Source organism: Meleagris gallopavo, chromosome 8 (assembly GCF_905368555.1).
Source record: "Meleagris gallopavo chromosome 8, MGAL_WU_HG_1.1, whole genome shotgun sequence".
Lineage (NCBI taxonomy): Eukaryota > Metazoa > Chordata > Aves > Galliformes > Phasianidae > Meleagris > Meleagris gallopavo.
The window spans coordinates 26,545,383-26,572,345 of record NC_139411.1 but is presented as its reverse complement, the minus strand read 5'-3'; the positions used below and the strand labels follow the sequence as shown (position 1 = coordinate 26,572,345).

The 26,963-nt window shown below is 41.4% G+C and overlaps 1 protein-coding gene across 11 annotated transcripts in view; it reads right to left on the bottom strand.

Annotated features, from left to right (window-relative positions):
* Positions 1-10,149: 10,149 nt before the first annotated feature.
* TCF7L2 (transcription factor 7 like 2) overlaps positions 10,150-26,963 on the bottom strand; it is a 171,143-nt gene continuing 154,329 nt past the window's right edge. For 3 of the 11 annotated variants that reach the window (XM_085229742.1, XM_085229735.1, XM_085229733.1), the window contains 7 exons: positions 25,687-25,827; positions 24,662-24,821; positions 23,771-23,878; positions 19,063-19,111; positions 18,467-18,517; positions 17,184-17,256; positions 10,150-11,713 (listed from right to left, as the gene is read on the bottom strand). In XM_085229742.1, the coding sequence (XP_085085868.1) occupies positions 11,290-11,713; positions 17,184-17,256; positions 18,467-18,517; positions 19,063-19,111; positions 23,771-23,878; positions 24,662-24,821; positions 25,687-25,827 (1,006 nt within the window). In that variant the 3' untranslated portion in view covers positions 10,150-11,289. Of the gene's footprint in view, positions 11,714-16,518; positions 16,592-17,183; positions 17,257-18,466; positions 18,518-19,058; positions 19,112-23,770; positions 23,879-24,661; positions 24,822-25,686; positions 25,828-26,963 lie in introns of all 11 variants that reach the window. The other 8 variants (XM_085229744.1, XM_085229737.1, XM_085229736.1 and 5 more) reach the window with 6 other exon arrangements.

Below are 26,963 nucleotides of genomic sequence, written 5' to 3'. Positions count from 1 at the left end.
ACCATCTAGAGCCCAATGCAAAGGGAGTACTGATCAGAATCCATTGGCTTCAACAGCTGGTAGATCAGGTTTTCATACCTGCCACACACCCCTGCAGTTGTTGGACAAAAATGTGCATTTGGAATGAAGTTGCATATGTGATGAAGGAGAGATGACATAACTGACTGGGAGAAATAAAACTGAGTTTCTGCTTCCCCAGGAAACTACAGTCTGACCTCTGGTTACTGAAATATTTCCCTGACTTCGTATCTTTGCCTTTGTAGATACATCAAATGTTAGATACATCCAGTAAGATACATTCCCATGTAATTACTGAATTATCAAAATGCAAAAGGTTATGAAGGAGGTGAAGTGCATTTTAGAATTAGTCAATTGCCTTCTTGGCTAACTTTTATGATTTTTCTTCCACATATTGACTGACTTCCTCCATGACAGGATTTTAAACTGTCGAGGAAGAGGAAGAGGGAGAGGGAGAGGGAAAGGGTAAGGAAGAGGAAGAAGAATTATTCCAGATAGATAATGGGAAGGAAAACTAAAGTCCAGTAATCTCACTTAACCATGTAAAGGTGACAGGTCATATAGTCACATTAAAGCAAATCCAGACACACACCAAAATCTCAAGTTCCAACTTCTCTGATTCTGGGAATCTTTAAAAGCATACAAAAAAGCATACTCTATTAACTTGTGACACCTGTTATCTGATTTTTCCCATTCCATGACATGCTGCCTAGTTTACCTGTCCAGCCAATGCTTTTTTATATGGCCTGTCAGAATTGGTTAAGCCTGAGTCAGAAAGCCAAGTATTATTAAAGCTGGTGAACATTCTTCTGGATCAAGAGAATATTCCTGTGCTAAGAGCCAGAATATGCAGCCACACTTGAGCCCAGGTATGGGCACAAACCACACTTGGCAGTGGTATTTATAGAATTGTTAACAGTTGAAGAGATGTGAGACACAGCCCTGTAACATTATTTCCTTTGCGTTCAGAAAGTACTTCTCTGAAGTGCCCGGAGACATCCTGTCTTGTGAGTTATTCCTAGTTAAGATAAACCAAGTGAAAATGTGCAACCACTGTCAAAAGAGGAATAATGCTAGTGCTCATAAAAGCCCTCCTTCAGATACAAGCATCATTATGCATAACCTCTGTGTTTGATTTCTCCATTTTCTCATACTGGAGATGGTCCCGGAGCAAACCTCTGAACACAAGCACAGAACATAATTAAGAATCAAAGTCTAGGACAATGGAACATGTGTCTGGCTGCTTCTTGTATCTTTACAGAGGTCCAGCCAAAATTCTGAGTGTAAGCACCCTGAAATATTTGCATGTTTTGCACAATAAGTTGAAATATTCATTCCTAACACTATTAACCTTTTGTTGACTAAACCTTTGGTGCAAATTTAGTAGATTGATTCTGCAGGGGACAAAAGAAGTTTGTAGTTTGATCCAAATCCAAAGCTATGTTAACTTTGTGTTTCCTCCCCAGATACTCTGATTTATGTCAAGAAAACATGTATGTGCACAACTGAATCCCTAAGATGCTCTACCTCAATGAACAGCCCTTATACAAAATGCTGAGGATGCAGTACAGCTGGGTACGTACCTACCACGCTTACATCAAGAGGATCAGATGTGGTGGTTTTCATTGGAAGCCAGTTGCCCACAGTTAAGACTATGGTAAAATTTTCTCCTGAAAATTTTCACTTCTAACAATTGAAAACAGCATATGAGAAAATTGCCTTAGCAAGGATAAGTGGTCTTCAGCATGACCAAAGACTTATGCATGCATCTCTCAAATCAAGAATATATCAATACTTCTTTTGGGAGAAAAATCAAACTTACCTGCAAGTTCCACAGCTGGAGGTCTGATGTGATTCAAATACTGCTGCCAACCTGGACCTTGTCCTTCTTATGTCCTTGTGGGACTCTTCAAATTCAGCTGAGGGTTTCTGCTTTCCCAGTCGTCCAGATTTCTTTGATATCTCTCAAGAGTCTGTTGACATCTCCTACAATCCAAGACAAAGGGTCAACAAGTGATTTTTGAAATTAATAAATCCAGCTTTTGCACAGGATGAGATTTCCACTGTCTTCCCCTCCTTGAGGACATTTCTGATAATCTCAGTAAGTGAATTAACGAATATCACACTTATAAATGTAAGATTAGGAACTACACAAACTAAATGTCTGCAATCTGTCCTGGCTACTACTTCATGGATCTTGGCATATTTTCCTTGCACATCCAAAGTTCCAATGAAAAGATACAAATTAAAAAAAGCCTCTCACTTCCAATTTACTCCAGAAAATTTCAGCAAGGAACATCTTAGTCACGATCTTAATTATGATCATTAATCAGATCGCAAATAAGACAAGCTGCCCTCTAAAGTGAGAACAGAAGAAAAATTAGGACAACATACATCTGTGAAAAAAGTTAGACTTTTTTATTCCAAGAGAACTCAACTAAAAGCTCCCCCGATTCAGGCTCCCGGGTTTCATAATAGCTTCTCTCCATTGTTCCTTATTATCAGAGCTGACTATGTTCAAGCTAAGGCAGATCTTGTTCCTAAATTTATGTCTCTGTGTGTGACCGCTACAATATGTGTTTTGTATGCTTTTTCCTGAAAGCCTAATGTAGTGATACCTGTGACATGGCTTGGACTCCCCCTTTCATGTATATTACCAACTCGAACTGCAACCTGCTGGTAGATTTTTCTTAAACTCTAAAATGAGGGTCTAACCTTCTCTTCTTTTTCTTTTTCTTCTCTGTTACCTATAATCTTGATTTGACTCACACAAAAGTGACACAGTGGGAAATCCACTCAAGAAGACTTTGACAACTAACAATGGAAACCTACCTACACGAAAGTTGACTGGTGGCGTTTATAGTGAAAAAATGTATTCAAGTTTAAAGATGTCATCTGTGTTAACTGATCCACGTTGGTTTTGTGTGTTTTTGTCAAAAGAAATGTGCTGTGGAGTCACCTCTGCTAGAGTAAAGAAAACTAGCCAGGACAACATCAGCACTAAAAAAAAGAAAGGTATAGTCAGAAAAAAATCCCCCCCAAAATATTTAAGTTTTGGATAAATATGATATTTAGGTTGGACAAAATCCAAAAGGCTTACACGAGACAGGGAAACCTGAGCACATTAAAATCCGACTGACATACATAATTATTTATACTCACAGTCGTTTTGACATATCTGACAGGAGAAATACTGTTATTGTATGCAGTACCAAAGACATGCTAAGTGTATCGCATAGATTAAATTAAAATAAGATTACTATAGAGTTTTCAGTAGTAGCTACTGGTCATTTTGGCTTCAAAAGCTGAAGGTAAGGCAGTTTTACACAGACTCTTTTCCCCATGGAATGAAAGGAATCCACAGCTTGCTGCACAGCTACCACCCTCCTGAGGTGGGGCACCAAGGGAGGGACCCTGCTGCTCCCTGTCAAAATACTGGGTATCAGCTGGTAATGTGCAGTCCATATCCTAGACATGAGTGGTATCTGTTCATTGGTGTTGACTTAAATATTTAAAGAGGGTAGGAAAAAGAAAAGATCATCTCTTAAAACAGTTTGGTGTGAAGCCACTTTCTTCATTGTTTTTTTTTACTAATCCAAATTCTTTGTCACTTCTCATGATGCAAAGGAGTTTATAAAAGCAAGCCACTTGGCTGTTTCAGCAAAAATAATGCAGTGAACAGGGAAATAGGATACATCATTGGTATAACGAGGAGTACTCCAGAGAATCCAGTGGGAAACAAATACACTGGAATGAATGACTGAAGAGGGAATTACATCTTCTGCCGCTGTGGCAACTCTATACTTGCTGTGCAGGATGTGAGCATGCTTACTGCAGAGTATAAGAGCTGGAATTTGGGCATCTTGCTTTGTTTTTGCTTGTTTCAGCCATCGCCTGGGCAGCTGATCTGGTGGTTGGCAACCCTGCCCATGGCAGGGGGTTGGACCTTGATGATCTTTAAGGTCCATTCCAACCCAAGACATTCTATGATCCTATGATTTTCTGGTCTGCTGCTTCGTACACGTGTGTACAGCTCACATGGACCCTACATTTCAGGCAGGGCCATGGGTTCCAGTCACATGCCTTATCTGTCCTGCAGCCTCGCTGCTCGCAAAACCTCAGCAACCAGGGGATAAAAGCCTGCTAAATCCTGCAACTGGGAACTCCCAAAGTTCTGCATTTAAACAAAATGAAACGAAAAGCCACCTTAAATTCTGCTTTAGAGAGGATGCGTTCAAGTGCTCTTGTGCCTGTGCCTGTCATCAGGCAGTCAAAGTAACTGGCCCTGTGATACCTGCCCAGAGGAAGAGACAGTATTTGAAATTCCTGTTCAAAACAATTATGAACTTGACCTCAAAGTTTGAGTTTTCCTGCTTTTATCTTTTTAGGAGAGAATGAAGTATAAAGTAAAACAGAAAAGCCAACTCTTTGAAGGCCCAGTTCTGCAGCAGAGGAAGAGGAGGAGGTGGCCCAATGGCTACCAAGGGAAGCCTGAAACTGCTGTCTCTGAATGGTTGCTTGGCTCTGGCTGGAATGCTGCTCTTCAGCAAGACTTCATGGGCAGGAGAGAGGGCACTGGCTCATCCCACAGCCCCACTGGAAGGGAGAGATCCCTGTGAGCCTGGTGCTGGTGCACAGCACCGTCCAGTTGTGCTGCTGCTCCTGCTCCATCCCAGCAGCTGTGGGTAAGGCAGCCGTGTGGTACAGATACACACGGGATCACAGCACAGCCCTGCACAGGGCTGAGATTCAGCCCTGCTGCTCCCCAGGAGCTCGAGCCATTAGAAGAAGAATTAAGCCTCACCAATGTCTGTGCTTTAAAATCAAAACAACAATAACAAAAAGACCAGTCAGGTTAATTACACTAGAGCAGGGAGGAATCTCTAAGATGTAAATACATTGCCGTGAACATTAAAAGCAAACTTCTCTCTAAAGTGTTTTTCTTTCACAAGCAAGCAAGAAAACACACTGGATAAAACAAACTTTGCTTATTTTAGTTTCGACTCAATTACCTGTTAATGGAAAAAATCTGGCACCACTAATAATGAGGCAGGAATGAGATCACTGTTCTGGAGGCCTGGCTTGTCAGGGAAGCTTGCAACAAGAAGTGCATTTATCTGCCTTTCTATAACCCTTTTCAAGCACTCTGTCAGGGAGCCCAAACTGAACAGCCAGTTTAGGAGGAACTTGGAACCCGCTCCAGGCCCCCTAGGCCCTCTGGGAAAAGGAAAATTATTGTTGGCAAGTCTGCCTGGCTCCAGAAGTTGATCCAGTGCCCCCCACTTGCCCATGCAGCAGCAGACAGAGCTAAGAATTTTGTTATAATTAAATAACAGAGTGCTGATTGGTTGCTGGAGGTGGTCTTGAAACTAGTGTTTAAGGCAGTGGAGAACAACGGTTACTATTCATAGAAAAAGCAGAGTCTTAAAATCCATCTGTTTCATTCCAAATTTAGGCCAAAAAAATGCTCACTCACTGTCTTTAAAAATACCACCTGCTTCGCTATTTTGTATAATGTGCCATTATATAAGTTTGAAGGAGGAGCAGGCAGGGAGGCAGCGGGGGCTGGGAGGAGGGTGCGGATTTAAAAGACATAGTTAGGTCCAAAAATACCCCAGCAGCATTTTTGAAAGGGAACACAAAATATAGTAGCATAGGAGATGTTTCTGGGGGAAGATTAAAACCGAGGTGTTTGCTAATGTCTGGTAACCAGCTACTGCAAATGGGCCTGTTTGCAAATAAGATGACAATCTTTTCTTATCTCCGTTATTTGGGGGAGAAAAAAAAGAAGTGCCTTCTTGCTACACAAACCCAGCTAGGTTGCTGGGAATGCATGCAAGCAGCCAGTTTGAAGCGAGGGCATGAGGAACTGTGACACCACTGCTTCTATTTTTCAGAGCCGCTCTACTCTGTGAGCAGTTATGTGAGTGAGGCCTGGCGTCCTGCAGATGTGTCTCTTATCTCCCCATTGTCCTCCTCCCCTTGCTTCCCCACTGCAATCTTACATAATGTTGCATATTCCAGCTGCAATATTTCCACTTTTCCCCATAGCCTTAACTCTCTCCCATGTCCCTTGTTCCCTCCAACACCCCAATGCTCTCCATGTCTCCTACCTAATCTTCTTGGCCTGCCAGTTGGGCAGGAGAGCACAGATGCTGGTCCAGAAGTAGATGTGTGATAATTGGCCATCTGGATGCTGCCAAAGGGGATGGATAGCAGCTGATCTTTCCCAGCCTGTTCTGCAGTAGTGGATCTGGAAGACCTCTTCTCAGTGCCGGCAGAGATTTCCCTGGAATTCATAGGGATTTTATCATCTCTGGGAAGTTTCACTGCCACTATCTAATCTGGTTGAAAATGCAGGAAGTTTCACGAGCTATCAGGAGATGGTCCAAACAGTTGAATGGACAGCATGGCTTCATGATCTCCACTGTCTTAGTGGTCTGGACCAGCACCCTCCAAATTCAGTGCAATTACAACCTCAGAAAAAAAAAAAAAAAAAAAAAGGAGAGAGAGAAAATTCTCAAACATGGGTGTAAGCCATTAGAGAACATTTTTTATTGATCTCTGGAGAAATTCAGTCCAGAGACTGGCAGGTAAGTCCTAATACATGTGATGGCATCATTGACAATGACAAGCTTTTGGGATGCATTCAGCTGTCGCTCATCTGTCTTGAAAATCTCAATATGTCTTCCAAGAACGTCTCGAAGTGAATGTCAGAATACCTGCCCAGCCCTATTCCTAAACCAGCAATTGCCACAGTCACTGTGCACATTGGCATATTCATAGTTTCAATGCTGCAGGAACTTCTCCTTCCTATCTAACATAGATCACTGAAGCTCTCCGCATTTATGCTAGGCTGAATTTGGTCTTCAGCTGCAGCATGTCTCCCAGCACAGCATCCAAAGTCTTTATGTGGTCTCAGGTGGCAAAGCATTCTTATATGCATGCAAGACATAGCTGGGTAGCGTTGTCACACACATTCATTTTTGTTGTTATTATTGCTCACTTTTGCACTTGTTGCAGTGGCCCATGCAGCCATTATACCATAAGTTCTCTTTATATCTTTATAGGGCTTAATGAAATGAATTGGACTCTACAGACTGCTTTTTTTTTTTTTTTTCCTACCTTCCCTTTCCTTTTCTTATTGTTTCTTTTTCTTCTAAGCAAAGCTTAAAACCATGTGGCACTGGTTTATTGAGTCAGCAATTGCTTAAACTTTTTAAAATTCCATGCACTAAGTGAAAAATGAGATTTACAAAGCTAATGGAAAATAAATGCCTCCTGAACATGAAATACACTGACTTGCTTCCTTGCCTTATCCCATAAAAACAGATGGAAGCAATACCTGCAGTGAATTGCCTGCCGTATGCCGGGCCCCACACTATCCCATGGCAACTCATATGAGGACAGAGCATGCCAGCGTGCCCCACACACCACTCTGGGGGCAAAGATGGGAGCAGGGAACATCCCTGCAGCCAGCCCTGGCCCTGCTCTGCCCCGAAGCTTTGCCTCAGCCTGGGAGTTCTGAGTATGGGAATTTGAAGGCCAGTCAGGAGGCATCAGCCCCTCAAGGGACACAGCCAATGCACAATCTGCTGGAAACCCAAGCAGTTGCTTTCCAAAGAATACACAATTGTTCTCCGCGGCATACAAGGGTTCCCAGCTTGAGCTTTCCACCACTTATGAGCTCTGTTCAATGTATCTTTCAACCAATATGCAGAAGGAAAACCAATTTGTCCAGGAACGGTGTTTTTGGATTCTGCTCACTAATAATGCAGCAAGCAAAGAACACACCATTCTGCTGAGCACATGAATCATACCTTGATGGTGTCTCCTTTGAATCATGGTATTCAAAGTTCTCCCTGGAGCACTATGTTTTACATTAGAAGAGAGCAGTTATCCCCAGCAGAGACGCAGCACATCTGTCTGGCTGATGGATGGCCATGTTCTAGTGAGAGTCAAAACATTTAAGAGAAGGAAAAATATATTCTCCAGAAACCTTAAGTAGTGGGAGAGTAATTTGAGCATCGTGTTCAATTTCCTGGCTACCAACAACAGCAAGGTTTAGCATCTTGCGCATTTCTGAACATATGAGGGTGATACCCTTTTTCCCAAGGACAGTCCCACTGCCCCCATACTGCGTGTGAGCCCTGAGGGGCTGAAGGGAGAGGGCCTGGGACAACCATCATGTTTACATACCTGACCCTGGTTTTGAAGACCAGTCCTTAAACAAAGCAGTAGACTAGGAAGTGCTATATATCCTGTTTGAACGTGAAGTTCTTCACCTGGTACCTCCCTGCCTCTCTGCAAAGCAAATTCCTTCCGTAGCCAACACACTGCCGTGGTTCCAATAATGGAGGTGGGGCACAAGTATTTCAGGTGCTCCCTTTTCCTCTGTCTTGGAAAACAACCAAACCCCACAAAAAATCACCGCTCTGTGCCTCTGTTTCCCCATAGGAGGAAGAACACTTACCCTTCCCGCAGAGCTCATCAAGACTGAAGAAAAGTACACTCGAGTGCGGCGGCAGAGTGTGCCCATTGGCAGACTTCTCCATCGAATGCCATTGTAGAAATTGTTACAGCTGAGATTTTCCATGCCTGAGGCCACAGTGACATCCACATGTGAGAGATTCCTGGAAATGATGAAGCTGAAGTCCCTACTCACTTAAATAAACAAGCAAACCAACCGTTTCATAAAAGTTTTTGAATGCACAGAGGCACGTACTGTCATCGTGTAGCACCTACAGGAATTGCTGCAGTTAAGGGTGTTGCTGGGTGCACCAGTGCTCGGAGCTGAGCTCTAAAGGCTCATTGCATAAGAAAAAATAATTGCAGAAATGGGACAATTCTATAAGGGAGATAAACCCTAAGACCAGCACCAGCATTCTGATAGTCTGGGCTGTCTGAGCTCTCCTGACCGACCTTTAGATTGCATCAGTCCTGCGATGGGATCATTAGCTTCAAACAAGGCCTCAGCAGCCCCAGTTTCCCGTCCCCCCAGTCAGGCTCACGTTGGAAGGACAACATGACTTCACTCACATGCTATTTGCCTTTTGCCAGATCGTATGCAAATAAAATCAAACTTGCATTCATATTTGAAATCAAATGCATTTTCAACTACTGCTGCTCACACAAAAGTGTGCTGGGCAGGGAGAGGGCTGGTGCAAAATGCATGTGCAGGCTGCAGGCTGGGGCAGCAGCAGGACCCAGTGTGAGCAGAACTACCTGCCTGTCACCACATCTTTTGCAACAGTTTTCAAGGAAGGTTTCCACTCAGGCTGTCAATCTGAGTGAAATGCAGCCAGTGCATAAATGAGTTGACAAGTCGTTCTCTGCACATACTAAGTTGCTTTTATTAATCCAGAACTGCATGCTACAGATACTGTACAGCATGAACATTTATTCATTACAAAAAATGGCTTCCAAACCATTAAAAATGAAAATCGGAATAAGAGCATAAAACGGAACAGTAACATCACAACTGTTAGGAAACATTCAAAGTATTCACAAAAAATGTTATAGTTAGCATCTTAATAAACCAGAGAAAAATCTGAGACAGTTTTACAATCGCTTCATGTCAACTACAATGGCACTGAATGAACAGATGAACAATTTTTCAGCTTTATACAGCGTTTTTTTGCAACATCAACATGCCTAGATTTTTTTTTTTTTATGTTTTAAGTTTGCTACCTACCTGTATGTAGTAAGTGTACATAAAAGTGGCAGTCTGATTTTCCTTTTATGAATAATCTAATATACAGAATTTGGCCCTTAAGGGTTTATACCTCTTCATTTTAAATGCTTTCCGGACAATCTGCTACCAAACACGTCTGTTATAGGTGACATTAAAACTACATACATATCTACCTATGTAACATCACAGCAAAACATGATGAACAAAAAAATTACAGCATTAAAAAAAAATAATAATAATAAAATAATAAAGTTGTCGGGAGAAAGTTAAAAGTCACTGAGAATTTTGGCACATGGAGATTTTGCACACAGCCTACAGTCCTAATGCCGCAGGGGATCCAGCTGCAGTTCTGAACGGGACACACTTAGACTTTGCTAATTTTCAAACAGTGTTGTGAAAAATTCCCTTGCTCAGTTTTCAAGTCTCTTTATTTTGTGTGTGTGTTTGTGTAATGGCTTTTAAAGCGATTTCTATCTTTTTTACATTATTGATCCTTGAAAAACGCGTCTGCGAATGTCCGTTTGGTGGCAACTGTGTTTCATACAGAAAAAAAAAAAATCACAAAAGGAAGTCAAAAAAAAAAAAAAAACCCAAAAAATCCTGGAAAAAATATATATATACACATTTATATATAAACTTAAAAACCTTGTACAAATGAGTTGTTATATATAAGATGCTTACACTAAGGGAAAAAAAAAAAAGCAAAAAACCAGAAAACTTTATACAATGTTTCAAGAAAAAAAAAAGAGGAAAAAAAACATTTAAAAAGGGACAACATACAGATACAACAAGCAATTTCTAAAGCAATAAATACTACTGGTCCAATAGCGTTGTGATACTTTTAATTGTTGAGTAGCGTTCCCTCCCCCAAAAAGAACAACACCATGGAACAAGGTATATTAACACATTTTTTTTTAACCCTTTGTTTCTGTACATTTAAACAATAACAAGTAACATCACAATAAAGGTTGTTTCACACGAGGAAGGAAAAAAAAAAAAAAGAAGTAGTAGCGGCACTGCATTCACCGTGCCCTTAAAGGTTTAAAAACCAGATGTAAAATGATTGGTTCGCAAGCTCGTATTTAATACAAATAATAAAGAACCAATGCCTCCGGCAAGGGCTGCTTCAAAATTGCTTCTTTTTTTTTTTTTTTTTTTTTTTTTTAATTTTTAAAATCAGTCTTTAAAACTAAGCTATTGGAACTACATAACAATTATGTATATATATATATTTTTTAAACGCTACAAAGACTTTAAACAGCTGTTGATAAAAATTTTGGCAGAATCATGAGGCTTTTCTCATCTACATATTTAAAAAGGAGAAATTGAAATAAGAATGGGTCAAATATTGACCAATGAACTCGATAAAACATCAACTAATGTAGCCATGTGGCACGAACTGGAAACGAAACCAAGAAACGACGACGAACGGTGGACAACGACAAGGAGGAGGAGGAGGAAAAGAAAAAAAGAAAAAAAAAATTAAAAAAAGGAAAACAAACAAAACAAAACAAAACCCAAATCCCAACATAATCCAACCCCCCTGAAGGAAACCGAAAGGGCGACAGAGGCTAAAGCTATTCTAAGGACTTGGTTACGAGGGAGAGCGGCTGGGGCTGCGGCCCCACCAGCGAGCTGTGGGAATGTAGGGAGGAGGTGGAGGGCTGTGCGAGGGATGTGGCCGGCGGGAGGGCGGCCGGCGCGTGGTCCAGGGCCCCGTTGGGGCAGCTGGCGGCAGGCAGGGCGCCGGGCTTGCTCGCAGCGCTCTCGGCGAGGACGAGCGAGGATGGCGGCGGCATCATGACCAGGTGCGCCAGCGGGTCGGGCTTCAGGGAGAGCGAGAGGGGTTGCGTTTGTTCAGTCTGTGGTTTCGAGTCTCTGGAGGGGGAGGCGAGCATGGCGGGGGAGGACGGAGGAGAGTCTAGTAAGCTTCCATCTGAAGAGGGTGGGCTGACGCAGCTGCCTTCACCTTGTATGTAGCGAACGCACTTTTTTTTTCTCCTAGAAACAGGGAGAGAGTTATCTGTGAATGAAGGCAGAGATGCCGACGCAGACATTTAGCTACAGCAAGGGGCCTTGGGCCCGGCCCTGTGCATCATCCTGGGGCTGGCAGGCGGCCATGGTGCCCCATCCACTCAGCCCTCCCTGGGCTAACAGATTTGGAAAGGCTGCACCCATTGCCTCTTCATCCCTCTCCTCTTCGGGCCGCCTCCTTGCCCTATTTATTAACTTTCAGATTAACAAAACTGGATATAGCAAGTTTTTCGAGCCCACTGTGCTAATCTACAGACTCAACTTTCCTCTCAAAAAATAAAAAATATCTTTAGGAAATAAAAGCCCTGGATATGTTGAATGTATCTCAAGCCATCTCAAAGGGGCTCTCTACCCTGCATCACCTGGCCGCTCTTATGATGCTCTGCCCTGAAGAGGCCAGACTGCTGCAACCTAAACTCCTCGCTTTCTCCTCTGTTAAGAACCACACCAAATCCAGAAAGGTCAGAGTCAGACAGGAGGAATATAATAGAGAGAATGAGAGAGGGGAAATAAAAACAAAACAACAAAACAAACAGAAGGAAAACCAGAAAAAGAACAGGATAAACAGAGTATGATCCAAAATAACAAGAATAACTGGTTGTATGGCCTGCAGGTTGTGGCTTTAAATTGACTCAGTTTTACTTTTTGGTTTAAGGCAGAGTGGTAGATTTGGGAAGCTGCTTGTCTGCGTTGGGGGAATTTTCCTGTGAGAGGCCATCCTTGTCACTTCAGTGGGATCCAATTTCAGTGGCTGAGGAGCACGACGACAGGCACAAAGGTAAGGAGCAACATGGGGAACTTATTTCACACCAGGGAATATGAGAGTCTCACAAGTTCACTTCCACGTAAGTGACCCAATAAATCTTTTCTCCTCCCTCTGTCCCCTTAATAATGTAAAGGAGAAATGAAAACAGATGACAGTCTCACACCACCTCTCTTGCCAAGTGTCTGCATGACAGTTCAAGCAGCAGGACGGAAATAATGAGGCAAACAACTGAAGCATCTGGGAGAATGACACTGAGTGGCACCCTGACCCTCCTACTGACAGCTCTCCAGCCCTTCTGCTTGAGCACTTTCTGGGGAAGTGCTGACCATGGTCTCACAGCCCAACTATTTGACCACATCTGTCTAAAGCAGCTCTGCCACAGAAACTTTGGACACTCAGCTCAAAGCCACCAACGTGAAGGAGCATGGATACCTTTCTCACCAGCTCAGCAACTTCATCAGAAGAAGCTCCCAAGTGTGGCACCAATGCTGAACATCATTGTGTGAAACTCCCCATTCATGTGCTTTGCCATACTTCCAACTCTGGTAGTCAGTATGCTCCCCTATATATAGCATTGGGTCAATGCTAGGCACTGGGACTGGACATTTCTCAGCTGCATGGGAGATCTAACCAGCTTGAATCTGGCATTAGATGTTATCTCCCATAGCCAGGAAGGGAGCCGCAGACCCAGAACCCCATCTTTCCACCTGCTTTAGTGGAGATCAGGGTTGTGGCTTCCTTCCTCCAGAGAATCAGGGGCTCTGCTCCATGTACCCATGGCAAGGTAAGGAGTTAGGGCTAATAGAGTTATAACCACGTTAGCCTGCAGATAAATACATGCTAAAAACTAAAGACATCCATGCAACTTAAATGTTAAAAAAGAAGGAAAGGAAGAAAGATAGAGGACAGCAAGTGAAGGCCATAAACCATGCTTTATTAGAGCAACGTTAAAAGACAGAAAGAAATTAACTTGGTGGGCTCAAAACAGAACCTGTTAATTCTTCTACCAACAACAAACAGCGAGGAAAGCCTCTAGCACGTGGCTATGGGCATTTCTGCTGCTCCTGGCCTCTGCCTCCCCACTTCCTAACTCCAGCTGAGCAATGCTGCCAGACCCAGAATTCACATTATGACTTTCTACGTAGCTGCCAGTGGCAAAGCAGAACAGTGATGTGCACAAAGCTCTATGATGACACCTGCATTGAAAGGTGGGTTTTCTCAACTTGGAAACTGCAAGGTTTTCTCTCACTCCAAGCAGAGACCCAAGCTCTGCCCTCCTCTTTGACACTGCTCCAGAAGCCATTCAGCTGGATTGCTCTGAACCCACAGGGCAGCTAATTATCTCACCAATTCACAGTTTGAATCTAGTACGTAGAGAATTAAAAATGATTCTGTTAATATTGTTTTAAGTTCTGCGGCCTGAAATGAGGAATTTCTCATGGCAGAGCCAACTTATATCAGGCTTCCAAAGAACTGTCTGAGCTTGCAGAATTAACAGCTCTCAAAACTGAAAACGCTGGTCTGCTACCTTTAATGTTCATTTGATTAGGAGTGAGGAAGCAGTGTTTTCTCTCTTTCTGTTTTATGTTCAACTCTTAAACAGTGCGGCCACTTTTAATCTGAAAAGCCATTTAAACCAATCTTGGTTCAAGGGGGGGGAGGACACTTCTCCATCTTCACTATGTGCTATCTGTGGTCATGTAGGGGACAGGGTTAGGTGGGCCAGAATAAATAGATGGGCACAACTCCAAAACCCTGCAAGCCAAATTTTACCAGAAGTGAACAACTTCAGGCAACCCTGGTGAAGGGGAATAAGTCAACATCTGAGGAACGTTTTGTGCCTCAGTTTTGCAGCTCTTAAAGAGGGAACAAAAATACTACATATCCCCCCTTAGAAGCACACTGTGAGGATTATCCACTTGTGTGACACTCTGAAAGTGTCAGCTGCTACATCAGTACCCCAGGCACAAACAGAACTGACCCTGCTCATGCTGTCATTGAAATTAGCCCTAGGACAGCATCAGAAAAATCCAGAACACTGCAATTGCCATGAGTGAAAGCCACAGATGATAACAAGGGTTTATTCTGTTGCTGTGAGCAAAGATGTCTCAGTTTTTTTTGTATTTGCAAACTGTACATCTTTAGCACCTACTTAAGATGCGATACAAAAAGCTACCATGCTATCAAATGCAATGTTGTAATGCTTAGGACAACAACTAAGAGAGAAATGCTCTACACTACCTAGTGATAAAATGTCTCTATGTTTTAAAAGAAAAAAAGAAAAAAAAAAAAATCTGACTGTATCAGTAACCCTAAAGCTACCTTACCACTGAAAAGGGGCCATGCTGCTCAAAAATGATTCTGAAACTGGTCTAAAAAAGTTGTCACTAATGTGCAGCAAAGACCTCTGGCCAAAACCAGGCATAATTTAAGAGAGAGTTTAAATTTTATGTGTAACATAAGCACTGCAAAGACTGAAAGAAAAGTCCCTTGGCTGATAAAACGTAGTTTTAAAAGTACGATGTTTACTTAAGCCACTAAGGAAATACAGAGCCACACAAACATGATGTGCCCTCCATTCTGGTGCATGGCATACAGCCTACATGTTTCCAGTACTGTATCTCTAGGCTACACAAATATCTGCTGATAGTGTCTGGTAAATTAACCCCAGAATAAAGCCTAATTAAACAGCATCCAAGCCTTTGCTTAGCATGAGACTCGAGTCCTGACACATGGAAGGTTCCTACCCAGCTCTTCTGGATTGAACTCTTCTTCCTTTCCTTAAGCTTTAAGAAACAGCAGCTTTCAAAACTTGTTTCTTAACATACATGCTGGTATCTAACATCTCAACCCCCAAAACACCCAGTACTAGCATGCCTCAAACAGGACAATCATCTGAAAACAATTTTGGTGCCTTATCTAGTATTTTGACATACAACACCACCCTTGATTCATGTTTTCCTCGACACTAAGCACAAACAAGACTGCGTGCATACACAAAATATGATGAACATCTGATCTACATTCTAAATGAGATGAAGCACATGGGACTGGCATGAGTAAGAGGGGAGAATGTGGGAGAGGGAATCACTACACACAGAGTGTGGTTTGGGTTGAAATACCTACCATCATAATATTCCAAATTCAAAGACTGCTTGTATCAGAACAAAGAAACAACAAATTTAACCAAATGCGATCATATAAGGAAAAAGGAATGAGAAAAGAACTACTCGGTATCCCTCCACCAAGAAAGACGTACATACTGAGTCATACATGGAATTAAACTCCAGTAGAACATGGGCTGTTGAAATTTGGGCTCTCTGGTGTCTTTCACCTCCTTTGAATGCTGGAAACTGTCCTACTAAAGCTGGAATTAGTTTTGTCTAGAGCTCAGGAGCTTACAGCTCACATGTTGGGATAAAATTTAGAAAAAAAAAAAAAAGTATTTTCAGAATCAGGAAAAAAAAAGACATCAGATCATTTAAAAATGATTTCTACATAAAACTCACGGAGGCACAGGAGCCCACAGGCAGCAATTTAATTCTGCATGTAACACAAAAAAAGTGAGTACAATATAAGCTGTAAACACTGGCTTTTATATCTATCATCATTTGAAAAGCTCTATTGCTGCAGATCCCAAAACGTTTTAAGCCTTTGGAGGCACTGGATACAGACCCAATGAAAAACAAAATATAGATGTCCAGCTAAACATTCTTTTTTTGCTGACAATCTGGAAAGAAACAAAAAAACAACTGCCAGCTTCAAGCACTTCAAGCGTTCTTGTTCCCAGTTCTACCACCAGGGAGAGGTTATTGGTAAAGAAAGAGAGAAAAATGGCATTAAATTAGCAAGAAATTCCAAAGATCAAAGATTATTAGCAATTGATGCTGTTGGAGAGAGAAAGGTGGGGAGTGGGGAAAAAAGATTAAAAAAACAAAATCACACGAATGCACTAAGAGGACAGATTGCTTTTATTTCCCCAGAGGCCTAATGGGTAGTATTATACCTGCATGGTTTGCACCATAAACTCTGTCGGTCAAGCCCGAACAATGCCCGACACTTCTTTGGAGTATTTGCATCTGTTAGCATAAGGTAAACACAAAAAATACAACACAATGGTGGATAGAGCTCATTTGGACTGCTTAATCTTAGCTACAGCTACGTTTAGCTTTTAATCACCTCCGCTTTATTTGGTAATCTCCCCTGACATCAAGGGCATGAAAGAAACAGGACTTTTACAACGAGCCAAAACAAAACCAAAAATCTCCGACACCGCCGTGCGTCCGTCCGGCACCGCGCTCAGAGCCATGTGAGTGCAGGCTGAGGGAGCCCACGACAACGTGACTGTCCTGGAGCGGAGGCCGGGAGGAAGGGGCTGTGTTTGAGCCAGGGATCAGAGAGGCTTAAGGCTGATGCTGTTTTACAGTGGGTTTTTGGCTAGCAGCAGCAAAGAGGAAGGAAAAAAATAAAAATAAAAACTGGAAAAAAAAAAAAAAAAAAAAAAGCAAAACCCTTTCAGAGAGACGATAACTCATGGCAGTGTCCCACTCCCTTGTGTCTTCTAGATCACAACACAGAGCTACAAAGCAACAAGGCAGGAAAAAAAAGGGGAAAGTACCAAATAAACCAGCTGCAAATCAGCCATAGCGAGTCTGGGAAAACTATACACACCTGCAGGGGCCGCACCAGTTATTCTGTTGATCAAGGCCAAAGCGCGCTCGGCATTTCTTAGGAGCGCTCAGGTCTGAATGAGTTCAAGAAAAGCGAGCAGGAAAGGGGGAGAGGAAAAAGAAAGAGGGAGAGGGGGAGAGAGAGAGAGAGAGAGAGAGAGAGAGAGGGAGGAGTAGAGAAAAGGGGAGAAAAAAAGAGAAAGATAAAAATAAGGAAAAAATAAAAATAAAAAAGGGAATAAAAATCAATGTCCTCATTATTAATTGCAAAATAATGACTTTCAATTTAAAAGTTAAAAAAGTGATAATCACATTTTTATTCAACTCTTGAAATTAGCTGTTGCAATTAAAGCTGCAGTATCCCTTTATAAAGGACTGTTTCTTTCCCTTTTAAAAGAGCAGGTAGAGGAAAGTCATCGTGGCTGGTCTAGCAGGATGTTTTAGGCAAGATTTGTGTGGGTTGGGTTTTTTTATTCTCTTTTTTTTTTTTTTTTTTTTTTTTGAGGCGGGAAAAAAAGGAAGAAAAGAAGCTGAGTATGGAAGTTAGATCCTGAACATGCTTTTTTCTTCAACTCAGATACAAAATAAAAATAAGAGGAAAAAAAAAAAAAGAAAAAAAAAAGGAAATTATATCTCCTGGGATAATGCAGCTTTTGGAATAACATTCAATTTATTTGTTTTGATTAATTTGTACTAAAAAGAATGGATAAGAATAAGCAGATTGCGGAATGAGCATGTTAGTATCAGCCAGAAAATAAAACGTAAAGCATGGCAAGGTGCTGAGTTAGTACAGCTAGTGAATTGTAATGAGTAGGCTTGAAGAGAAGGGCAAAAAAAAAATAAAATAAAATCCAAAACTAAAATAATAATAAAAAAAATGCGCTTGCATGCTAATGTGAGAAGACTTAGTGGGAGCCATGAAAAATGCCATTAGATTAAGGAGGTTCATTGCTGACTTGCTTCCATTCTTTATCAGTCTCTTTAAAGAAATACTGCATATTCAATTTGCACAGTTAGTACAACTCTTGCGTTATTTTTACTGCATTACGGTTTAATAGCAATTGTTACCAAAAAAAAACAAAAAACAAAAGCAAAATTAAAAAAAAAATACTATCAAACATATAATAGATATAAAGATATATAGATAATAAATACTATAAAAACGTGTGGATGGTATTTTTTTCTTAATGTCATAAGTGTTTAATGTTAAAGTCTATAATGGCAGGAAAAAAATTAAAAAGCAGTTTATAAACTATTTTAAATGACTCAAAATGACGTTAGCACCTGTAATCGGAGGAAGTGAAAGGCAAGGATTTAGGAAACATTCGCTGTGTTCTGAAAAAAAAGAACAAATTATACAAAGGCTTCAAAAAAATTAAGTCAGGGCTTCTTCGAAATTGACTATGAGATTGCCTATGCAGTATTTCTAATTTCCTATATAGAATGGCAAACCTCCTTAATTTAAAATGGGTGCGATTTACCACTGTAAGGCATGCATCAGAACACACAGGTACAGCCCAAATTAATACCAAACACATACGTACGTACACGCACACATATGCGTAAAATAAGCAGACAACTTTATGAACAACGGCATAGGCATTACAACTATGGAACTGCAGTTAAAGGCTTTGCAATTACTAGGAATAAATTCAGCTAACGTCACAAGAGGCTCTTACATGCAATGGCTTGGTTACTAGTTTTAGAAGGGCAATAACGCGTAAATAATTAGGGTGCATTTAAAAAAAGGCTATCTACTATTGGGACTGGCTCCCCTGTCAGGCTGGGAGACTCGAGCCCACCTCCCCCCTACCTACAAGCGTGACACCGGGACTGCCACACTTCCACTAGGTGAGATATTTAGACTTATTTTTACTTACCATTGGTCTCTCCTGGCTGCTTATCCCTTTTCCTCTTCTTCTTCTTTCCCTGTGTGACACACACACAAATGAGAAGGGTTAAAATCAAATCAAAACGCAGCTCCTTGTAAGATGGCACGGCAGTAGGGCAGGGTCCTGTCTGCGCTGGGGGACAGCAGTGCTGTGCTTGCTCATCCTGTCCCAGAGAAGCTGAGATGCCCGGGGCTTCCCCAGGGCTGCCACCCACCCCCCTCAGCCTGGAGAGGGGCCTGCAAGATGCTGCTTTTGGGATGGGATCACAGTGATGACAAACATTTGCAACACACACACACCTCCACCTGGAAGTTTCAGAAGTTACTCGTGGCCTCGTTTGTTTTCCCTCAGGGAAAACAAAGAAAGGGGAACAGCAGAGAATGAGGGAAGGGGAACACATGAGCATGCAACGCTAGACCACACAAAAAAGCCATGATGATGAGCAAAACCTAAGCTGCAGGTTTCTAAGTGCACTGACAACCCAGGAAATAAAACCAAGAAAAGCAAAAATCCAGATACAACCAACACTCATTTTGCTCAGTCACGCAGAAAATCAGCAATATTTTGCCAAACTGTGTCTTTTTCCCAAATACTGCCCAGTAAGATGATATGATTTGTCGCTGTTTCTGGCTGAAAGGAGAAAAGGAACAGAAGAGGCCCAGGAAGCAGGAGCTGGCTGGTTCTGGTTGTCATCAACACAGAGGGAAAGGACACAGTCAAGAGAACCAGCTCGAATTCTGTGGAAACCCAACGAGCATCTTCTGAATTACAAAGTGATAAGAATGGCCCAAAAGAGAAAAGCTGTTTTCAATGAAAACTCTTCTAACACCGAGCTACAGTCTGCAGAGCAGCACAAAAAGGCCATTGCAAAATGACAAGAGTTTGGTTTTTTGTCGTTTTCATAGCTCAGCAGATACGAAAAGCAACAACTTCTGGGCTTGCAACATCAACTGTGACCAGCGCAGAGATCCCTGCTTTTGAAAGCTGTGGTCGAGTAAGAGAAGTTGGTGAAAAGAGATCGGACAGTGGTCAAGAGGGAACAAACATGGCTTGGAAGAAGGAATCTCACAGTACTTTTGAAGGACTGGACGCATCTGTGGGGGGGCCAAGAGCTTCTCCCACATGGCAGACTGATCTTTCTCAGTAGTTTGGTTTGGTTCCCACTTACATGGTTAGGATTGGCACATCCACTGTAACATTTGGCACGCTCACTATCATGCATTCCCTGGAACGTATCAGCAAGAAATTCCCCCAGTGTGAATGTTAGATTTTGATCTGTTGGTGTGGTGTTCCTTCTCCCCAGCAGCCAGCTGTCTGGCATGGGGTTCTGAACTCATTCCCCCTTGCTTGTAAACTGCCACCCTGCTGTCCAGGCTGTCACAAGCACAGTCTTGTTCTAGGAAGCCTTCCTGTGTGATGGAAAAAGCAGTGTGCAGTCAATTTTAAAGGGCTTTTCAATGATGTGCATGTAATTTTACAGTCTGAATGCTGCCGAGTAAACATCTCAGACATCTTCTGAGGTCATCTGGGGGGATATGGAAAATCGTCACTCTGAGTCAGCTGCCACAGCACCCATTTGTCTAACATGATGAGAAGACAAGACAGACAAGCACTGCTCCTAAAACTCCCTGAGAATATAACAGGGAAAACACGGTACCCTGAAGTACAACACAGAAATACAAAAGGCTCAGACTGCTCCATCTGCACTGATCTCATTTGACAGTAACTCTGTAAAAGCCAGTGAATTTTTCCCAGCTTTACAATGTAACTGAAACCAGCCAATTGCCTAAGGACCATAGGCCTGATTTTTATTTAATCTGGCCAACTTGATTAATTTTTCAGTGCATTTGAGAACTGAAAGGCTATTCCAACTTGAGACCTCATTGCTTTTTCACTTGATGGTCAGCCAGAACAAAGGTCAGGAGTCATCAGCCCCTTACAAACTCTTCAAGCCAGGTATTAAAGTACTATAACCTCTCTGGGGAGCAATTTATTAAAAATGACCGATATACAGAAACATCAGCCATGGACCAGGAATTTCTGGTTCCTTTTCAACACAAGCCTTGAAAATTTTACTAACAAAGAACTGAAAAAGGTCCCACTAACTTCTTTTTTGTTCTTTGCAAATGTTATGGGGAAAAAATCTATCTTGATTACTCATTCAACTTCTGCAGAAGATAATGTGTAGCTACATTTACTATATGGACTTAAGGAAATAACTATGACAACAGTTCTTCAAGTACTCAGCAGAAGACAGTTTTGTCTTTGCCTCAGACTGTCATCCTAAGACAGGAACAGACAGTCTGCAACATTTTTCATCATCATCCTATACAAATCCCAAGGCTTCAAGGACATGTGGATGTACATACTTGCTAAACATTTTGGCAGCTCTCTCCACAGAGCCAAACCAACATAGGTTTTGACAGGACTGCAGAGTTCTTTGGTACTAATTTTCTAGACAACCAGCAGGCGAGGTGATTAGACCCTTACATATTTCTGAGTCCAACACTCAGCACCACTTAACATCTTATATTAGATAGCAGGAAGAGCGAATGTGTCTTGTGACACCAGCAAGCCACAGGGGATTTGCTGAATCCTCTTATTTAAGAGCAGCTGAAAGCTGTGATTCTTGCACGTACTGCTTCTGTTTCTGAAGACTTTGGCTACATCTGGCCCCATCCTTGTGCCTGATGTGAAAATGCCTAATGATTTAACTGTCTCAAGCACCCCAAACATGCTCCTGCTCTAGATGAGGGAAGGACCTGAGACCCTAAGAAATAAAAAATAAATAAATCTTGCCAATGATTCAGTTGTGTGATGCAAAGCTTCCTCTGCTCTCCTCAGGCAGGAAGGTTCCCCCTGAAGGTCACTTGGGGGTACAGCATCAAGCCGCTGGGAAACCGCCAGCTTTCTCATCCTGTCCTTTTTAGCTCAAGAAGAAAGGGTTTCTCAGTGCTCACATGGTGAGGACAAAAGTAAAGGTCCTAAATGCTGAAGGCTTTGTACGTGCCATCCGTTGGTGGCACAGTCACTGCACAGAGCGAGCATTCCTGAAGCCTCAAGTTGAGCCCACACTCGCTTTTGAACACCCAAGATGACAATACTGTGCAGTGCTAAGGAACTACCTCAAGCCTACAGCCTGACAGACTCAGGCCAGAGTTTGCTGAAAAGAAAGTGAGAATGTTGTTAACAGGAGCAGTGCCTTGTGCAGCTTAAAGAGATTTCCTCTGCCTCCGAGGAGCGTGCACGGCTACACCTTCAGCAACGAACAAAGGAAGGAGTGAGGGAGAGTCCAACAGAAAGAAAAGATGATCAAGAAACAATAGAAGGATTTCAAAAATTGTCCTTAAGTAAGTGTAGCTAAATAAGTGAGCATGTATATTCTCTACTGCTGAAACTGAAGAGTGTAGAGAGCTGCTGCCGCTCTAGGCTGTGCTTCAGACTGTGACCTCATTTTTTTCATCCACACATGTGGAAGCACAAGTGCTCTGCGAGGTAAACATTGCCATACACAAAGCACACACGTTACGTGACTGAGGCAAAACACAGTACTAATGGTATACTAGGCAGTGATGGTGGCAATGATGGAAGAAACAGACATCAACAAAAACAAAGCGTGTAACGCTACACATAACTAACATTAATTTTACATGTACTAATCCCCAAACTTGCACGGAAGTCTACCTGGAAGGTAGGGAGTAAGGTTTATTTTAAAAGCAGATAGCTTGAAAGTTTTAGATGGTTTATATTTTAATTTTAATAATCAAGATGCTGTTATAATCCTATTAATGAGGGTTTAGAGCTCCCACCAATCTACAAATCTGCCTAGAATTTATGGATTTAGGCTTGTAAGCACTTACTACTTTATGCAGCACTTACTCATCATGGAAGAAGGGGCTACATACTAGTAGTAAGTAATTACAACACTGACCTTACATTTTTAACAGAAAATTCTATCACTTTTAGCTACAAACAGGCTTTCTGGAAGGTGGAAGGGGGAATCAATCTTAAAAACACTCCATGAACTGATAACAAGGTCCAAAATACTCTTCAAAAAATGATGAGGGGAAAAAATAATAGCATGGCCATGAAAAAGCAGAACATAATCGAAATACACAACAGTAGAGCGTGGAATAATTCATTTAACCCCACTTGAGAGTAAGACTTTCAAACAAGTCACGCTTTTGGTTTTGCCAGTCCTTCTCTGAAGCTAGGATAAGTCATTCTTCCACTTTCCACTATACTCTCACACAGATAAGCACAAGACACTAATTATTTATATTTTTGGTGGAAAGGAGAGGAGACATACTAGGGGAATTTAATTTTATATATATATATATATATATATAAAAATATATATATATTAAAATTTAAAATGAACTGCAAGCCAATAGCATCTCCAGATGCTGGTAAAAGTGAAGGCAAGAGTTTCTTCACAGATCTCTACTGCCATGCCCCAATTCTAACCTTTTACTAGTCCCAGCCAGGAAGCCTCTTCCAAGTGGAGGGCTGTGAATTATCCCCAATAGTTTTAGTATCGCAGAGGGAAGCGTCCGTTGTTGTTACCAGATTGGGATCCTGAGGCACGCTTTCCAAGTAGTGCTTGTGTGCAATGTGTGGTCGTAGTTCAGCAGGTCACATACACATTTCTACAAGCTCTACTACTAAAAAAATTTCCACCTACATAGGAACCTACATAGTTATCCCGTGCGGACCAGCCCGGGTACAGCTGCATATGAAGCTGTCGTTCCTTTCTTGCTAGTTCATAGTATTTCGCTTGTTCTTCTCTGGATAACGCATGCCACTGAGGTGAAGAAAAAAGAGAAAACAGAGGTGTTTTTTTAAAGCGTGTTAACAGCAGAGTAGATTATTTATATATAAATACAGCTAAATATGATTTTCGTAAAAAACTTGATAAAAACAGATGATCTGGCACACAGATGTTCATATTTTATTTATAATGCCAGATTGTAACTCCAGCTAACTCAGCTGAGTCAAAACTAATCGTTTATGTTTATTCAGCCCCTTCATTTTCCTGATGAGAGAGAATTAAGAAAACTAAACAAAACCAAACAGAGAGGAGGATCCAGAAGCCGAAGCACATCTTCTGTGTTAGATCTCAGTCATAGATTTACAGAAGTTCTTTCCCTCCCTCCCCCATCAGCATCCCCTCTTCTCTTCCAGATCCCAATACTTGGTCCATACTTCCCCAAGGCCTCCTCCTTCCCCACTTATTTTCCTGACCATTTCTAAGACGAAATAAGAAATCTGAGATGTTCCCATATGCTGGTCAAAGAAATAACACTGAAATAATACTGCTGTTAATTAACTCTCCCCACATGTGTGACCCCACCAGCAGAAACGTCTGCAAAAAAAAAAAAAAAAACCCAACCCAACCCAACCCAACCAACAACAACAACAAAAAAACACAAGGCCTTTGGTTTAGTTGAATTACACGAAGACAGGAGACTTCCCTATCCAGTATGAAAACCAGAAGAAAACACACCGATTCAGGACACAACTCCTTTTCTCAGTAAGCAGTCTGACCAAGGTCAGACCCTGCTGGTGGTTCTCTCCTGTCACCTACCCTTCGACCAAGGATTTGGTTGATGGCTGCGCTCTCTTTCAATGTGCATTCTGCTACAACTTTTGCTCTCATTTCCTTCATATACAACATAAATGCATTAAGAGGTTTCTTTATGTGTGGCTTCTTTTTCTCTTCTTCTTTTTTGGAGTCCTGATGTTTCCTGAAGGGTAAAGATACAACAGACAAAAACCTCACAGTGAGAACTCTTGTGAATTTATTAAATTAATCCCCTCAATCCCTTAACATTAATCCTCAGAAATTAGTCTCTAGAAAGAGGAACAGAAGGTTCTCTAGAGTCCTTGCCCCGGCTGCTGCATTAGAACAGTTTTAACAGCATTATTAAAAAAAACACTCTCTCATGTTTATGTAATATCACCAAGTATATCCTAGACCCCTAGAATAACCTCAGAAAGACATGGACACTCAGGCCCAGAAAATGGGTTCTTAGTTCACGGGGAGGGCTTGTGAGCATGATGGTAGAGGAAATAATTACATCCCACCGTCACTGGGAACTGAAATGCTGTCTCTCTGGTACACTAAGGACACGAAAGGGAGAAAGCTCCAGACATGCAAGGGGCAGAGATAGGATACTACTCTCTTGGTTCAAACCTAAACCTGATATCAGCTCTCTCTGCACCTATCTGCAAGTTGTTCATGATCAAATTTATCTTCTCCTGTTGTGTATCTGGTATCTTATGGCTTCAAAGTAGGCACTGCATGACAGGAAAACTGTCAAAAAGCTTAATTATTAATTTAAAAAAATCCATTTTCATGTTAAAATGGGGAGAAATTAATACCTAATTGTCTATGTCACAGAAGCAGTCTGAAAGACTGCTAGCATTATTTTCATGTGCTTTGATAGTTAAACTCCATCCAACTCAATCAGATAAAACAAAAGGAGAAAAAGCAATTTAAGAATGTTTTACAGCGAAAACATTCCCGCAAACTCAAGGGTTTTTAAAGCTGCACATGCAAAGGTGATACTTTGTGGGTGATAAAAACAACGCAATGAAGCAAAAACTTACGAGCTGTGGAGTGAGCCGACGTCACTCTGGGAAGATTCTTGTTTGACTGTTGGTGTGACTATGGCCGGATGAGGGATTCCAGTTGTATGTAAACTATGGTGTGGCGGGACCATGTGTGGAGGAAACCTAGAGGAGAGAAAGCTGTGTAAATCGTCAGAATAAAAATGAATGAATGGGGAGGGATGTGTACACACATTAAAAAAAAAAAAAAAAAGGCATATAACAAGCACATGACAGCTAGACAAAGCATATGAAAGCTGGCAGCATTAATTAGCAATAAATTAAACATAATGACTCTTCTAATGTCATTAAAGCCAAGCTTCCCCTTCATTATCATTACTGACATGAGACATCATGATTTTTAACATCTTTAACAAAAGGCAAATTCAACTGGATGAACTTGGATGAAAGTGGAATTTCAGCTACCTGCAAAAAATCCACCAGTCCATTTCTTTACTAAGAAATTATCTGTGGCAACTAAGGAATCAATTTTTGTAGTTCTGAATCATGTTGTGAATTTGGGATGACATCTTTTGTTGCATATTGACAGCAAAATAAAATATTAATGCCAACACAATCTAGATGCATTTTTGATAATCCTTATAGAAGCCTCATTAGGTACATTTTGTTGATGGAGCAAAAGAAAATATTTATTTGTGTCTAATAAATCTTTGAGACACACTGCTATAACAGAAGGCTGGAAGACTGTAGAATTAAGTCAATTTTGATATGCTAAGGTAACCCGGTAAGGCTGAAATTCAAGTAAAATAATAGTCTCTCTAATGAGAAAAAATATTGTCAGCTTTATGGTCAAATACATGGATAGGTCCCAGTCCTGCAATTGGATGCAGAGGGATGTGCAACCCTTCTGCACAAATCTAATTGCTAGAATGAGGCCACAGCACAAACATACAACTATCATTCGTATTTTCTAATTTTTAACTGAAATTACAAATTTCTCAAAAACGTTACTAAGTTATTATTCCTCAGTTATTTCAAAAAGGTTTTGCAGTGAATAAGGAAACCACAGTACGACTGAGCTACTGCCATAGAAAACACCCACTGAAGTCAACAGGCCTCTAGGGGATGGGATCTAGCCTAAAATTCTGACTTAAAAATATCTTCCCACAAAAATTTCATGGCTAAACAGATCTGGCAAACTGGAAGTTCTTTTTCATTGTAAATTCGTAGACTTATCTCAGATTTTGACTTGTCTTTGTCCAAATAAAGTACCCTGAGAATATGGAATGTTCAAGGGCATAAATAATTATTTAGTC